Below are 17965 nucleotides of genomic sequence, written 5' to 3'. Positions count from 1 at the left end.
CCTCTCTCCTAGAACCAATTCAATGTGTGGTTTGTTCTATTATATTTTATCTGCTAATTTGGTCGATGAAATGTTGTATTTTCTCTTTTTATACAAATATTCATAAATAGCTTTGAATATTTGATACAGTTTTTTAGATAATTTCAAGCTCGACCCCCCCCCCCTTCTTCGTAGTTTTCGAATTTTCCCTCAAATTTATCCCTTAAATCCCCAAAACTCTTATTATGATTTTAGTTTGAACTCAAGCCACACAAAAATACTTATTCATGGGTTTTATTGAAACCTTCCCCGTTTTCAAAAATATTTTTTTACCGTTTTTTTATTGTTTTTAGTGGTTTGTCGCCAAATTGGGCAATAATTATTATTGTATATACTATGCTTGTCTGTCTGTCTGTCTGTTTGTATCCAATAAACGTCAAAACGGCTATACTGCTCGGGCCCAAATTTTTTGTGGGACCTCACGTGACCCCAGGGAAAGTTTTTAAATGATCAAAATTTATGAAATTTGTGTTAAATAGTTTTGTATTTTTGTTAAACTTTGAAGATGCGAGAAAAAAATTATGAAATCCGCAAACTTTATGTTTGTTTTTGTTTTAATACTGTACAAATAGAAGATGCTCACAGAAAATGCCACAATTAAAAGTTGAAATAGAAGATGGGCGCGAAGCGCCATAAAAGCATAGTTATTGTATATTTCAGAACGGCGGTTTAAAGTGGTTTTAATCGAGATGGATTTACCGCCGGAATTTCATTTTAATCGCCTTATTGTTGTATATTTCAGAACGGCGGTTTGACGAGGTTCTAAAACAGATGGATTTACCGCCGGAATTTCATTTTAATCGCCTTATTGTTGTATATTTCAGAACAGTGGTTTAACGAGGTTCTAATACAGATGGATTTACCGCCGGAATTTCATTTTAATCGCCTTATTGTTGTTTATATCAGAATGGCGGTTTAAAGAGGTTCTAATGCAGATGGATTTACCACCGGAATTTCATTTTAATCGTCTTATTGTTATGTATTTCAGAACAGCGGTTTAACGAGGTTCTGATACAGGTGGATTTACCGCCGGAGCTTTATTTTAATCGCCTTATTGTTGTATATTTCAGAACGACGGTTTAACGAGGTTCTAATACAGATGGATTTACCGCCGGAACGGGCAAAAATTCTGAAAAGTTTCCCAAATGAGAAGAAGTGGGATACGGTGTGTGATCACGATCTCGTTCATGCTAAGGAATTCTATACATTCATTCTTATATTCATTCGTATATTCATATACATTCATTCTTAGATTTATTCTTATATTCATTCGTATATTCATATACATTCATTTTTGCATTTATTCTTATATTCATTCGTATATTCATATAAATTCATTCTTACATTCATTCTTACATTCATTCTCCCATTCATTCTTACATTCATTCTTACATTCATTCTTACATTCATCCTTACTTCATTCTTTCTGTGATCACGATCTCATTCATGCAAAGGAATTCATATTCATTCATTCTTGTATTCATTCCTAAATTCACTCCTTCAGACATCCCAGTATTTTTATTGTATTCTTTCTTAGATTTATCCTTGTATACATTCTTGCATTTATTTATATATTCACTTCTTCATTCATACATTCAGTCATACATTCATTCTTGTATAAATTAATCTATTTATTTGTATATTCATTTATATATTCATTATACATCCATCCTTATCCTAATATTCAGTTTATGAAGCTATATTATTTATCATCTTCTTCCAAATATTATGTTTCTAGATTTCTTTTGCCCTGTATGAGAAATGTAAATTGTAAATCCTTCTTTAAATCTCAGATCAGTGTAAGTCATGATGAGATTTTGATGTGGTCACAGGTGTCCCTAAACGTCTGATTGATTGATTGAATGTATATGATTATCAGGATCCCCCCCAAGAATATTTGACGAAACTACGGATGTTTCTTGACCCCGGGGCCTATAAAGGGACTCGAAAATTAACTTCAACTTCGACCCAAGTCCTTAAAGACCTCGAGATTTCCCTCAGGACGAATCATATCGAGTGGGTTCGAGAGTTTCTAAGTGAAGATGTTCGAGGACTCGATGTTCTTATTGAATATCTGTCCTCGAGGTTACTAGTGATGCGACAAAAACTCGAGTTCGAGGAAGAGGAATCAAATCTGTCCGATGGCGGTAGTTTCGGTAGCTCGAGTAAAAAAATCAATCTTTCCATTCGAAGTCGAAAATCCGAGTTGACTCGAAATGAGTTTAGAAAATCTGCCAAACGTGAGAAAGATCGTAAAATCGGCGATGTGACGGACGATATTCATGTGTGCATTATGTGCCTTCGAGCGATCATGAACAACAAGTATGGGTTCAATATGGTGATAAAGCATAAACAGGAACAGTTGAATATAAACACAAATATTTGTATAACAAGGATACGAAAAATTAATCGATGGACTTTCGATTTTCATTCTTTAATACTTGCTAACTGTTTTCCTCAAAATATATCATCGATTTCTTAAATTAAAAAATCAGAATTAGAATTCCTAAAAAACTTCTCGTTTTTAAAAAAGTAATTTTTTATTTTCCCTAAAAATATTAAATTTTAATTTTCAGAAATAAAGTTCTAAAATTGATTATTTTTAAAAATTTTAATTGGACTAATTTTGAAAGATTTGGTGAAAATGCTGAAGTAATAGTTTTTAAAGGGCTCTCGCCAATTATCGGAAATTGAAAGTATCTGAATTAACTATTCATGGAACCGCTTGTTGAATTTCATTATACACGTGTTATGAAGTAATTATCAGGCTATAATGTTAAATTATCAATTGGTTTCCAAATTTTCTCCTAAAAGTTTAGGATATTTCTTGAATTTTTTTTCAATTCAAAGGAAAATCAGCGATATTATTTTATATTATAATTTGAAAATTTTATATTGCTTATTGACAGGCGATCAACTCTATAGCGCTGTCCCTAATCCACAAGAAGCTGAGAACGAAGGCGCTGGTCTTGGAGTTGTTGGCAGCGATCTGCCTTCTCAAGGGGGGACACAGTATCATTCTTTCAGCTTTCGATAACTTTAAACAGGTAGAAAGGGACTGTACACTCATTTATGGTGGATTAAAGGGACTGTTAGTGTAATTTCAAGTGACCCTCCATGCCCGACTAACAACTGCACTGGATAGGATACCCTTAAAAGCTTTGTCTGTAAGATTTATATGTCAATGTTTAACTGATTTATTCAATTGGGGTTTCTCGGAAAAAGTGACTTGCCCATTTTACGATAGGAATGACAGTATTTTCAACATTATTGATCAGATAAAGGTTTAAAGGGTATCGTTGTGAATTGGGCATTGCCATCTTTGCATGGAGGATCACTTGAAATTACTCTTACAGTCCTTGCAGTCCGTAGAAACTAAAACTAGCTTGATATTGAAGATCTAAATACCAAGGTCCTTGAAAAGTAGCTTCACACTCACATCATTAAAGGGGCTGTGAGCATGATTTCAGGTGGCCTTCAAAGCTAAGATGGCCTTACCCGATTCACAAAGGTGCCCTTAAAGATTTTGTTTGGTCAAGTACTAATTATACATATGTATTATATATATAAGGTCATATTTTTGGAAACTGATTATTTCACAGTTGCGCATTTCCACTGCAGAAAATATATCAAAATAATGAGACTCATAACACTTTTAAACCTAGAAAAAGACAATATTTCCCACAATATTGTTCAGGTAAAGGTTTCAAGGGTACCGTTGTGAATCAGGCATTGTCATCTTGGTGACTTGAAAGTAACTCAATATTAAAAACGCAGAGGCAAAGTTTTTTATTTTTCTTTCTTTTTGAACTTTGATAGGGTTTTATAATTAGATTTCTCTTTTCAAAGTTTATTACTCAATATTTTTTGAAAGAACACCTAAAACGGGAAAAATAGCATAATCTTTATACAAAGGTAAATAGCTTCCCTTCCTCAAAAAACTAATAGGATATGAATTAAGAAAACCAATATATTAGATGCAATTAATTGTTTTCTTGAAATATTTATTAAGTAAAATTATATCTTTGAAGCATTGATGTCGTTTATTCGCTGATTTATTGCCAATGAATGAACTGATGTCACTTAAAATTTAAAAATTGAAATGAATGAAATAATGTGCGAAAAATAAGATTAAAAAATAGCCTTAATAAATTTTCGCATTTTTATTAAAATAGAGATCAAAAGAAAAGTTGTAAAATGGCGGCCGGCAAAATTTCAATAGACTCTCCATTCAAAGATAAGTTAGATTCGCAGCTGTAACCATTAAATCATTTTTTTGGCCTCAATGAGGGGGATATCCTTACTTTTCTCTCCGAAAATTGGCAAATTTCAATTTCAATTTTTTGGCGAGGAATGTGATTCCAGAATTAATCTTTTTCAAGAAAACAGCCAATATTTCTTGCATTGTTTTCAGATCCAGTTATATTAGATACCGTTGTAAATCGGGCATGGCACTTTTGAGGCTAAGGTTCTTTTTATTACGTTGAAATTATAGTCACACGGAGTAAAGTGTTGTGCAATTGTGTTTGCAAATATGTTTGGAAGGTTTAAAGTGTTAAAATTGGTATATTTGACTGTTTGTTCTGTAGCAGGGGTTCAATTTTAAATTATATATCTAGGAAAATAATTGAAAACCAGAAACAGGGAAATCTACGTGCTCTTGTTGAATGTGCATTGCTTTCTCCTGAAAAAATGTCAGAATTTAAAGTAAATCAGATAATGGCGCTTCCGTAGATGGTAGGTTTTTCCAAAGGCGCATTTTATTAAGAAACAACTTCCCAAGAGCAAATTTCCACAAGCTTAGCTTAGGACCCATTTCATTTGGATGCAGATTCGGATTCTGAATTTGAACAGAACAAATCCAGGTCATGCAAATTCTTCAAAAATTTATTGATAATTTGCGAAAATGAAAAATTTTAAAGTTTTTTTTGGCTTAATCTTAATGAACCATCCAGAGTAAATTTTAGGTTTTGGTTAGCACTGATTAAATGTGAAAATTAAATGTGAATGTCCTTTTTGACCTTGTAAAAATGTTCTTAAGTATCCTTTTAAGATTTGTTTATTTGTATATTTGGGTAAATGCTATTTGGGAATTGGTAATTTAAAATAATTGGGAATGCCTTTGGGAGAACATCTCGTTGCCCCTTACCCCTTGTTAAAGGTAATTTTGTGAAATATAGAAATGTACGTTTATGCATAATCTCATTCTTAATAATTTTTGCTTTAGTTTTTGTTGATTTATAAGTTATGAATTTGAATAACATTTGTTTAAAATCTTCTTCGTTTTACGATGTTGTCGACCTTCAAGTGTGATTCTAGGTTTTATTTTATGACAATATAACAGTTTTTGCAGCTTTTGGTGTTGTTTTTACTATGAAGGGGGAGGATACCCAAGGACAATTAAATACAAATATTTCTTCATTTAAGAAAAAGAAAGAATCTCTATTATTTTCAAGTTTTATGCACTTTTTGTTGATTTCGTACGTTTTCTTTCTTGTTAGTGGTAAAATTTATGTCGATAACAAAACCTCTTTGCAAAATTTATTAAACAATCAAGTGGAAATAAGCAAAAAATACAAATCGTAAGACCTCACTTCATTATTGATTTAGTATAGTCACTTCAATTTTGGGGTGTGGGACGGGGGTGTAGGACGTCCCTAAAAGCATGATTTGATTTGATTTGATTTGATACTAACCACTTTTTACTCTGGTGGAAGGGTTATTTTGAAAATGTGATCGGAGATATTTGGGATGAGAGGGGATTAAGATGGGATGGAGATGGGATGGAGATGGGATTGAGATGGGATTGAGATGGGATTGAGATGGGATTGAGATGGGATGGAGATGGGATGGAGATGGGATGGAGATGGGATGGAGATGGGATGGAGATGGGATTGAGATGGGATTGAGATGGGATTGAGATGGGATTGAGATGGGATTGAGATGGAATGAAGATGGGATGGGATTGGGATTGGGATTGGGATTGGGTGGGATGGGTTTGTGATAGGAATGGGATTAGGATTGGGATGGGATTTGGTGGGATGGGATTGGAATGAAATGGGATTGGGAAGGATATAAGAAATATTCAAAAGGAGAGCAAATTCTAACTGACATTTTAAGTTATACTAGCTACTTTTACTGCAAAGAAAGCACTATTTTGGGTCAACTTCACTTTTATCATTTAAATTTTTTAATTGTGTTGGGGTGGGGCAGGGGTTGCTTTTACGATGGATTGTGAAGTTTTTTTTTACTCAAGGAGAGAATGAGAGGGGGGGGGTTATATAAACAAGTTTGAGAATTACATCATTCATTGCACATCTAATTTTGAAGAAATGTTCACGCAATATTTATCTAAGTATGACTAAACTAAAATCCACGAAAATCTGTGATACAAAAAGCCATTTTATCAACAACGGACCTTTCAGAATATCTAAAATATTTGAGAATGAATTTTAGATGAGGAACTCGATTTGCTTCCAGATTCTTTGAATTAATATAATGTCCTGAGCCGACGATTTAAAAAATTCAAGAAAATACGACTCAGGTCTAAGCTGTCGTTGTGCCTTATTTACGACTTGAGCTTTCAGATTCAAGCTGCATCTTATTTTCCACAGAGTTGAGTTCAAAAAATCGGTTGAATATTCTATTTGGTGGATTTTCATGGTAGGAATAGTCGCATTCCGTGTTTTTATGAGACCAAGCCTTAACATTAAGCCTTATTCTCCACGAAAACCAACCAAGGTCGGTTTTATTTTCATTGGGCCTAACTCTTTTAAGTAAAGCCAAAGATTTTGCAGCTGTCAATCACGTGACACAAGCTGTCGTCAGATTTGGGTTGAAGATTGGGTCTTAAAGCTGGGTTTAAGGAATTACGAACCGAGCCGAAGTTTTTAAATCGCGGGCTCTGAATTCGCAATTTTTAGAAGAAGTCAGATTAAAGACACTCCACATAAAAGTTCGGATCAGATCTGCAAAAAATACGTATCCTTGGATCCGGATCCGAAAACGAAATTATAAAATACTTAAAAAATCTTTATTTCTCAAAACATCAATTTTTTACATGCCTATTTAAAAACATATTTATATATTTCGATTTCAATGTTCAGAACATTATGGAATGAATGCGTAAATTTTTAATATTTACTTAATTTTATATTTTTGTCAACACAAATATGAAAACAAAATTATAACAAATATGGACACTGAAGAAACAAAGTAAATATTGATTCTGGAATTGTTAAATGCCAACTTTGCTGTTAGATGACGATTGACGAATAAAAGTAAAAATTAAGGATCCGAATTCCCGTTTTAAATAATAAATTAAGATTTTGTCCTTTCTTTGAAAATTGTAATAGTTAAATAAAATATGAAAAAGCAGTTTAATCGAAGTCTCAATGTTTACAACAATTGTGTGTATGTTTTGTATATTATATTTGATTCGTTGCCGCTTTTATAAACTGGAGTCGAAGCCTAAGCACTTCATCGTAAAATTGAAAGTTTCTATTCCATTTTGGTGACATTTCATCTCAGTTTTGATATTGTTATTTGTTAATGATAAAAATGTCAATTGTTTAGGAGATGCGAGAGACTCACAGGTTTGAAACCCTGGTCAGCTACTTCACGAGCCCTCAGGAGTTCCAGATAGATTTCATGGTCGCCTGCATGCAGTTCATCAATATAGTCGTACACTCAGTGGAGGTATGTATATATATAACAAAGCAGGGGTATATTATGAATTATTTTAGGACATGAATTATTTCAGGACATGAATTATTTCAGGACATGAATTTCCGCGTAGCTCTACAATATGAGTTTACCAACCTGGAGCTTGACCTGTGTCTTGACCGGCTCAAGAACCATGAATCTGACGAACTGGCTGTTCAAGTAAGTCGGCCATAAACTGGACGATTCATTTAACATAGCAAAAAATTTTCCTCTTGATGGGACTATCGTTGTAGTGCTCCTCAAAGCTTATGAGGGAATGCCTAATGTTCTATCGGTACCCTTTTTAACTCCTATCTGATCATAAATGTAGTATATATCTTCGATTTTCTTTCTTTAAAAGTATTATTTTTGAAGCAGAAATGCGCTAGTCAAAAAGCTTTAAAGGGTATCGCTGTGAATCAGACAAGCCAGTCTAAAAATCAAAGGTCACTGAAACTTGCATGTACACTATTTAGTATACATTAAAAAGTTAAACCAGGACCTCCGTGTAAGGCAATCTCAACCAAACTTTAAAAAAAATACAGACTGTCAGTTCAGGATACATTTTTCGATAAAATATCATCATCATCAGTCCTGAAACAATTAAACAGTGTACAGTCTCTTTAATTATCTAATTTTGTTTTAAAAAAAGTTTTTAAAAAAATATTTTAAGATATCTGCTTATGTGGACAATGAGTTTGATGTTGCTGCTCTGATGGAGGAGGCTGAGAGTAAACAAGCTGCTTTGGATCAGGTCAGACAAATATTCCCTTTTTACCATTTAAATCCCCAGGGGAATCATTGTTAAACCCGTCTGTATGTTTAATTTTACATTGGTTTTAAGGGTTCTGAGGGTAAAGGTTGGTTGATTGTAAATTTTTGTATACTTTCATAATTTGCAGTTCACAACAATTCTTTTTAAAATGTTAATCGACTAAAATACTGTTTTGAAAGCAAATCAGTTAAATTAATTAATTTCTTTTCTAAATTTATTGAATCTGATTTTGAATGTCGTCTTCTAAAAAAGATTTCTGTTTCAGGTAGCAGAACTAGAGGACGAGTGTGCACGACTCTCAGAACAGCTTGCTGAAATAGAATCTGAAGCTATGAGCCAGCAGGTCATTCATTTATTCTTTTATTTATTTATTGAGATGTTTATTGATTTAGTCATTGAGTCATTGAGTCATTGAGTCATTGAGTCATTGAGTCATTGAGTCATTGAGTCATTGAGCCATTGAGCCATTGAGCCATGGAGTCATTGAGTAATGGACACTTATAAAATATCTGTTTAAAAGTTAAGTGGGGGTTATTTTATCCGAAAATAAGTAAATATTTCAATATTTTAATTCCCTAAACTTGTCCTGTAAAAAACTTTCTTTTTAAAATCATTTTTTTGGTTCAGGTGAGCTACGAGAACAGGTTGGATGAGATACAGAGGGAGGTCAACATGTATAAGGAGAAGGAAGAGAAGGTAGAAAATNTTTTTACAAAAAAATCTTAACAAGAAACTGCTCCTCCTGCAGCCCAAAGAAATGTGATCAGACGTGTGAATCCGCATTTGTTACAGCTCTAAAGGTCGTCTGTGCTTAAAACATGCTTTTTAAAGAGACTGTTCACGTAATTTCAATACTGTTTTCCATCTTAAAAAGTACAAAATTTACTTTTTGCTTCATTCGCTCTGTAGCATAAAATCCGCAAGTCAATTTTATTGAGAAATCAAACTTGAAAACATCAAGTTTTCCTTTTTAGTCTTGACAAAGGTTTCAAGGGCACAGTTGGATGGTTACTTGTAAATACATCTACAGTCTCTTTAAGTTTGTTTCTATTTCAAAAACATTTTAATTAATTTTTATTTATTTGTCTAGATACGGATAAAAGAGTTAGAGAAGGAAAGAGACACTTTAAAATCCGCCTCAAACTCAAGTCTAAACTCAAACCTTGTCTGCTATTTTAGAGAGAGATGGGCCCGTTCTCCTAATATCTTCATAAAGATAAGACAAAGACATGATCCAAAAATAAACTGTGCTTGGTTTAAAACTTGTTCTGAGTTTAAGACCTTCTAGGCGTTAAAACCTAACGATATAAAAGATACAGTTTGGTACACAATGAATGATGAAAAGGTAAAAAATTATGGATAAATTATAAAACATAGAATATAAAAGTTTGACTCTCCAACCTTTAGTGCTGATAAAGACTTCGCAGAAATGTCGAAATATATATATATATATATATATATATATTCCAATTGAGCCTGGTTTAATCTTCCAAGTTTATCTTATAAATTAATCATTGAAATTATTCATAAAAATTTAGCGAAAGAAAGGATGTTTGTTGTATAAGATTGAATCATAACTCAATTTGTAAAAGTTAAGATTTTTTTTATCCCATCTTGGTAGCAAAGTACTCGGGATTTTTCTTAACATTTTCTTGACGGGAACATCAGATAGAAATAACTCACAGATTTATCATGGTCAATCCTTTACCTGACTTTTTATTCGTAAATACTTCCTCTTGTTTTCTTAATTGTTTCAATAAAGTATTTCTTCTTAAAAGACGATAACCAAAAAAAAATTATCGATTATTTTCTTAACTCAATAATTTACAAATAAATTGATTAATATAATTTTTATTTTAAAATCTTCAGATCATGAACGAGATTGATTTTGGAGCATTTGAAGAGGCTTTTAAACTAAATCCAGCTCCTCTCAAACAGAATATGGATAAAGTAGATGCACAGTCATATAAACAACCAGGCAAGATATTTTCTTGAAAAACCACCTCCCTCCCCCCTCCCCAAAAATATTTTTTGCCTTTTTATAATCAGAAGAGGGTAAAATTAGCAATAGCAATCCCCTCGCCCCTCTTTTAAAATATCTCAAGGCTACGGGACTCTACTCATTGTTTCATCTGATGATAATTTTGCCAAGGATCAAAACAAATATTAGGACAATGATGCTGATGTTAGATTGTGCTGAAATCATAAAAATTACGAAGATGAAATGAAAACCAAAAATGATGCATACAATAATAATGACAATAACGATCAAAAGCTATAATGACAAAGATCATTTAAATGACAATACTAATGATGATAACAATCATCTGATAAATGGCAATGATCACGATAAAGTTAATGACCAGGACGATGACAACCTGAAAAATTAGGACAAAGATGATAATAAAAGAATGATCATGTTGACATGAAAATCACTTAAAGATCAGAAAAAAAATCGGTAATTAGAAAAAATAGATTTTTGAATGATGTTTAATGTTTTGTTTTTCAGTGAAAACCTCTCAACTTGACTCTCTTATGGAACATACAAGGTAAATGAAAAAATAGGTCACCATTTTCTCTTTTTCCCTTTTATTCAAATATATTCAAATATATTTTTAAATGATAAATGAATCCGAACCATCATTTCTGTAAGCGTAATTTAAAGTGACCAATGCCCGATTCACAACTGTACCCTTGAAGCCTTGATCTGATTGAAGATTTTCTATCTTTTAAAATTCTTATTTCTGATTTTCCTATATGTTTTCCTGTATAGTAGAAATACGCAAGTCACTTATGTAGAGAAACCACAGTTAAAAAACTATTATCATTGATATTTAACACATATTTGATCCGACAAAGCATTTACAGGTACCGTTGTGAATATATGCATGAAGTGTCTCTTAAAATTACGCTCACAGAGCCCGCGATTTAAAAACTCCGGCTCGAGCCGTACAATTCCTTAAACCCGACTTTACGACCCAATCTTCGACCCAAGTCGGACGACAGCTTGTGTCACGTGATTGACAGCTGCAAGATAACGAAAATAAAACGATCTTGGTTGGTCTTAGTGGAGAATAAGTCTCAATGTTGAGTCTTGTTCTCATAAAAACCCAGAATGTGTCAATTCCTACCCTGAAAATCCGCCAAATAGAATATTAAACCGGTTTTTTAAAAACTCATGGAAAATAAGATGCAGCTTGAATCAGAAATCCCAAGTCGTAAATAAGGTCCAGCTTACCCCCGAGCCATATTTCCCTGAATTTGTTTGAATTGCGGGCTCTGGATAACTTTGTAGACAGATCATAAGACCTTTGTCCACTTTTTATTTTCAAAACTCAAATTTGATTTGTTTTATATCTTAAGGTTGAAGAATGTTGCAATTTGTAAAAGACGTCTACCGCACATGTCTCCGGAAGATTTAATCGCAAATATTAATGCTCTAGACAATGCAGCAATAGGATTGGATGCTATAGGTAGGAGCAGCTGATTGGAGAGATATTTTCATAAACTGATTTTAAGGATTATTAAATTCAAAAAAACAATTAATTGGAAAACATTTAATAAAGTTTAAAAAAGAAAAGTCATACAGTTTACAAGCCTTGCTTCATTCTTGATTTAGTAAAGCTAGTCATCTTGAGATTGAATCCTAAAAGCCTGATTTGATTTGATTTGGTCGGTTTGTTTGCTGGTTGGTTGGTTTGCTGGTTGGTTGGCAGGAGCAGTTTGTTGGATGTTTTGTCATTGTCTGAGGTGGTTAGTTGGTAAGGTTATTTGCTTTTGGATTGAGCGGTTAGATTAATACAATGTTTTTTTTATAATAAATAGATTAATTGATGTTGGTTGGTTGGTCGGATAGTCGGTTGGTTTGTTTGCTGGTTGGTTGGATGTTTTTATCATTGTCTGAGGTGGTTGGTTAGTAGCCTATTTGCTTTTGGATTGAACGGATAAATTCATAAAATGTTTTTTGTTATAATAAATAGATTAATTGATGTTTTAGTTGGTTGGCTGGTTGTATTGTTGGTTGTTTGATTGGCTGATTAGTTTGTTTTAGTTGTTTGATTGGGTGGCTGGTTGGTTAGATGCTTGGTACGTTTTAGTTAGATGGTTGTTTGGTGGGATTCTTGATAAATGTTGTTTTATTTATTTTTATTTATTGATTTGCTGATTTATTTAATGACTGTTAAAATGATTGTTTTATCTATGGATTGATTAATTAACTGGTTGATTGATTGATTTGAGGCTTGATTGAGATAGTTGTTATGGATGATGAATGAACTGGTTAATTGATTGATTTGACGATTGATTGAAATAGTTGTTATGGATGATGAATGAACTGGTGAATTGATTGATTTGAGGATCGATGGAGATAGTTTTGATAGATTGATGAATGAACTGGTTAAAGGATTGATTAAGTGGTCATTTGGATGTTAGTTAGGTAAAATGATATATATTGATTGATTAAAATTGGTAAAATTGAGGAAATAGTTGTTTAAATAATTGTTTGTGTTGAACCGAATGATGAATTGATCTAAAATTGATTAATATTTGTGCTAGATCAATATTCGATTAATTAATTCTAAATTTTATGTTTAGAATTACTGCAGCGTATAACCCCGACAACTGAAGAAATTAAACAATACAGAGATTATGTAAATAGTAAAAAGGATTTAGAGAAACTCACAGAAGAGGACAGGTAAATAATAGGAAGGAATAATAGGATTAGTGAAGAGAATAATATGATTATCAGGAAAACAATAGGAGTAGGATAAAGAATCATAGGATTAAGAAGAATAGATTAGAAAAAAATGATAGGATTAAGAAGGATGGAATAGGATCAGGAAAAAGAAATATAGAATTAGGAAAAAGATTTTTAGGATTAGGAAAAAGAATGATAGGATTGGTAAAAAGAATTATAGAATTAGGAAAAAGAATTATAGGATTAGGAAAAAGAATTAAGAAGAATTAGGAAGAAAAGAAAGAAAAGAAAGAAAAGGAATATGATTAAGAAGAAAAGGAATAATATTATGAGAAAAGGAATATGATTAAGAAGAAAAGGAATATGATTAAGAAGAAAAGGAATATGATTAAGAAGAAAAGGAATATGATTAAGAAGAAAAGTAACGAGAATGGGAAGAAAATGAAGAATATTAGGAAGAAAAGGAATAAGATTTGGAAGAAAAGGAAGAAGATAAGAAAGGAAAAGAATACGATTATCAAGAAAAGGAATTTGATTTGGAAATAGAGGAATATGATTAGGAAGAAAAGGAATAAGATAATGAAGAAAAGAAATAAGAAAAGAAGAAAAAAGGACTGAAAATATGTAGAAAAGGAATAAGATCAGGTAGAAAAGAAATAGAAAAGTGTAGAAAAAGAACTAAATTAGAAAGAGCTGGAATAGTATTATAGAATTAGGATGACCTGGAGTAAGGTTAGGATGACCTGGAGTAAGGTTAGGAAGACCTGGAATAAGAATAGGTAGGATGAACAGAAATTAGGATAGAACAAATTGATTTTCAGATGTCAAAACTTCCTTAAACTTAAAATATTTTTCAGGTTTATGGCCAAGCTTGCTAAAGTTGAACGTCTGGGTCCAAAACTCGAAATAATGTCGTTCATGTCAACCTTCTTCGAGCTCGCTCATGCAATCAAACCAAGGATCGAAGCTGTCTACCTAGGCTCAAAATCCACCAGAAACTCGAAGAAATTTCAGAAAATCCTCGAAATTATTCTCGCTTTTGGTAACTACATGAACTCTAGTAAAAAAGGGTCAGCTTACGGGTTCAAGCTACAGTCCCTTGACAGCTTGTATATAACCAAATCCAGTGACAAGAAGTCAACAATAGTCAACTACATTGTGGAGGTGGTCAATGAGAAGTACAAGGAACTCAAGGGGTTTGAAACCGAGCTAAAATATATTGACAAGGTAAAAAGAAATTGAACTGAAACGAATCCTTCTATTCAGTCAAAGAGAAACAATTTTTCTTTAATAATTTTTAATAGTATTTGTTTATAAAGGAAACTTGTAATAATTTTGATCGATTCCTACTCTATTTAATTATTAGGCCTAACAATTAATAATGATGGTGCATTATACAGAAATATAGTTTTCAAAATTTATTCTTTCAGTTCTAAAAAACGAGTAATGCTTAAATTTAAGCCGCGGCTCAAATATGATTGGTTTCACTTAAAATTGAATTATATTTTCAAGACTTAGCCGGGGCTCAATTTAAGCCGGTTTTTGGGGTATTTGAGACGCGACTTACATTCATTAAATTCGGACATTGGATGCTTTAAAATTGAAAATGAAACTAAGAACATTTAAGGCTGTTCATTTAAATAAGAAAATAAATGGGACAATCATTAAGTAAATTGACGGGAGGAAATTATGATTTTATAAAAAAAATTATTCCAGGCTGCTCAGTTCTCACTGGAGAACATACTGACGGACGTCCAGGAGTTGGAGAAGGGGATGAACTTGACCTTAAAGGAGCTGGCAGCCAGGCAGGCCAACACCTCAACCTCCTCCAAGCAGCAGCAGAACCTTGTCCTCAAGGACTTCGCTGACAACGCAAAGGAGTTACTGACAAAACTATCAGCTGACGCGAGCAGCGCAAAGGCCGCGTTTACGGATTGTTTAGAGCACTACGGGGAGAGCAATAAATCAATGGATTCCAACGCATTCTTTGCAATTCTTCTCCGGTTCATCAACGGGTGGAAAAACGCGGAGATGGAGAATGAGAAGAAGAAGAAGTTGGAGAAGGCGAGACAGTTGGCCGCGGTGCAGAACAACAACGATATGGCGAGCGTTGTTACGAAGAATAATTTTAATAACAAGAAGCAGGCAATGTTGATCTCAGACGAGATTAAGTCGAGAAACCGGAAGCAAATGATTAAACCGGAAGAAGTGAAGGTTAGAAAATTAACAAAAAAAAACTCATACCGAACTAGATAATAATGATGTTTCTTTCTTGGTCTTAAATTTTTGCCCAAGTTTTTTTAAAGTTTTTTTACTACAATCAGTTTATGAATTATACTCAATTTTGATTTATAATCTTTTTCCCCCCATCGCACTTGATAAATATTTTGTTTTATACAATTATAATATATAATTTTATTATTATATATATATTAAACAGGGGATGATTGTCGGCTTCGTTTTCTGATTTTGAATGTTGTTTTGGATTTTAAAGTTTACGACAATTATTATCAAAGGAAGGAACTAAGACGACACTCATTTTGCGTAAAGCTAATTCATAATCTTTAATTTAGGACGGAACCCTGGAACAGATAATCATGGATATAAAAGCTGTTCCCTACAGGACCAATGATGCCATGCGTCGTTCCGTTAGAAGGTATTTATTTTCGTTATTTAAAAAAAAATCCCCAAAATCTTGGTAACATCCATTAGAAGAGAAAAGTAAGAAAAATCTTTGTCAATTTAAGTAAAGAGAATAACAATAGAAAATTAGCAGTATTTACACTATTTTTCGCATCAAATAAAACTTTTTACTATTTTAAAATTTTCTGAATGATTAGAAAGCGATCTTCTGTTTACAATATGGCGGATTCTGATCGACGATCTAGAACATATTTCGAGGATTTAGACGCGGTATTTTGCTTCAACTCCTGCGCACACTTTTTAAAAATAGTTTCTTTAATTGAACTGTTTCATCAACAAAGAACCATTATTTTTAACCTTTAAACAACAGCACAAAACTGGGGGTTCTTTCATATATTATCCCATTTTCTGCCATTTTGTGGCGATGTCAAGAAAACTGCGGCCCGTAATTTATAAGAAAAAAAAACGGTAAACATGACTTGGATAAAGATGCAAATTTACCGTTGTGAATTGTTGATGGAACTTTTGAAATTAATTAATATTGCTTGCCTAGATATATGCTTTTCTTTGTTTAAAGAGCCTGAAATTTAAAAGTGTCGTTGAACGAGACTCAATTGAGTTTCCCTATAGGGGTCTGTACTAGGGTTTCCTGCAAAAAGGGTAAATCGTTTCGCCAAAAATTTTGCATCTTGCAAATGTGAAAATTTCGCGAGAAAACGCAAAAATTTCGCAGTTTTTTCGCGAAAGTTTTTGTTCGCTGGAAAAGCTAGTCTGTACTCAGTACAACACATTTTTTTAGATTAACCATTAAGAAGTATAAAACAAAGAGAGAATATAAAATTAACCCTATAGAATAATATTTTAAAAATATATTGATAATTGATATCTACAAAATTGTGTACTCTTAATTCGTGAAACTGGGTTTCATAACAATATGTCATATATGTCTTAAGTTTTGGGCTCCGCAGTCTATAATTTGTACACAGTACTTTAATACATATAATGTACATTGTACACTGTACAGTGAACACTGTTAAACGCAGTATCAGGGATATTCAAAATATATTTATTTTAGTTCATGAAATTGATCGATTTAAACTTAGAAATCGGGGAATTTTTCCGAAAACAGGAGAATTCATTATTCATTATGCTTTATTTGATGAAGGTTGATCTTGTTTCGTAATCATAGTATCCTAGTGCTTTTTCGGAATTTAAACGGATTAAGTAAAATATTAAATGTTTTTGTTTGTTTAGGAACACTGATCTAAATCGTCTGATGTCCCGGCCTTTTGATGAAGATTTGTGACGAACTTGGAGATCCAGGGCCCCAACAAAATAAGAACTTAGAAATTCAGGGCCCCATCAAAAACAACCTGAAAATTCAAGGTCCCAACAAAAAAGAACAACAAATTAAAACTAAAATGTAAAAATCCAGAGCCCCAATAAAATAAAAACCTGGAGGCCCAGAGCCCCACAACAACAAACAAAGCAAGTAGTAGAGCCCAAATAAAATTAGACAGCTAAAATTTGTTGACCTAAAATGTAGATATATAATATAATAACTATTGGAATACTAATAAAGAGTCTTTGGGTGTAATTTTTAAGTGACCCTATTTTAGATATCGGCCAGTCGATTCACATTGGTACCCTCCTATTTTAGAAAGCGGCATGCCGATTCTCATTGGTACCCTCCTATTTTAGAAAACGGCATGCCGATTCTCATTAGTACCCTCCTATTTTAGAAAACGGCATGCCGATTCACATCGATACCCTTAAGATAGAAAGCTTTATCAATCATGGTTTCACTACTACTTCGATGCTAAAGGAAAAATATGTAGAAATAAATATTGAATAAATCTTTTAGCCAAGAAAAACCAGGACATTTTCAACATCAATTATCTAATTTTGTTTTTCAATGGTACCATTGTAAATCGCGCATGACCGTCTTATTGAAGAATTGCTTGAAATTACAACCACAGTCCATTTAAGCGAGAAGCACTTTATTCCAGCTACTTTAGTTAACATTTTTCAAACAACATTGGCGTGTTTTACAATTATCAGCTAAATGCCTCAAAATTCCCCGATATTTAAACATTTTACATGTTTTG

The 17965-nt window shown here is 32.7% G+C and overlaps 1 protein-coding gene across 1 annotated transcript; it reads left to right on the top strand.

Annotated features, from left to right (window-relative positions):
- Positions 1-1056: 1056 nt before the first annotated feature.
- On the top strand, positions 1057-17455 carry LOC111708448 (formin-like protein CG32138; the record flags this gene model as incomplete). The annotated part of the gene is made up of 17 exons (XM_023481826.1): positions 1057-1234; positions 1919-2395; positions 2949-3086; positions 7615-7737; positions 7819-7923; positions 8417-8497; positions 8784-8861; positions 9146-9223; positions 9807-9863; positions 10388-10496; positions 11028-11067; positions 11882-11991; positions 13112-13211; positions 14072-14441; positions 14931-15428; positions 15788-15870; positions 17112-17455. Coding segments are annotated over 17 exons (2677 nt in total), but the record flags the coding sequence as incomplete, so codon positions are not given.
- Positions 17456-17965: the final 510 nt, after the last annotated feature.

This window comes from Eurytemora carolleeae, unplaced genomic scaffold (assembly GCF_000591075.1).
Source record: "Eurytemora carolleeae unplaced genomic scaffold, Eaff_2.0 scaffold629, whole genome shotgun sequence".
Taxonomy (NCBI): domain Eukaryota; kingdom Metazoa; phylum Arthropoda; class Copepoda; order Calanoida; family Temoridae; genus Eurytemora; species Eurytemora carolleeae.
This window is presented reverse-complemented; position numbering and strand designations above follow the sequence as displayed.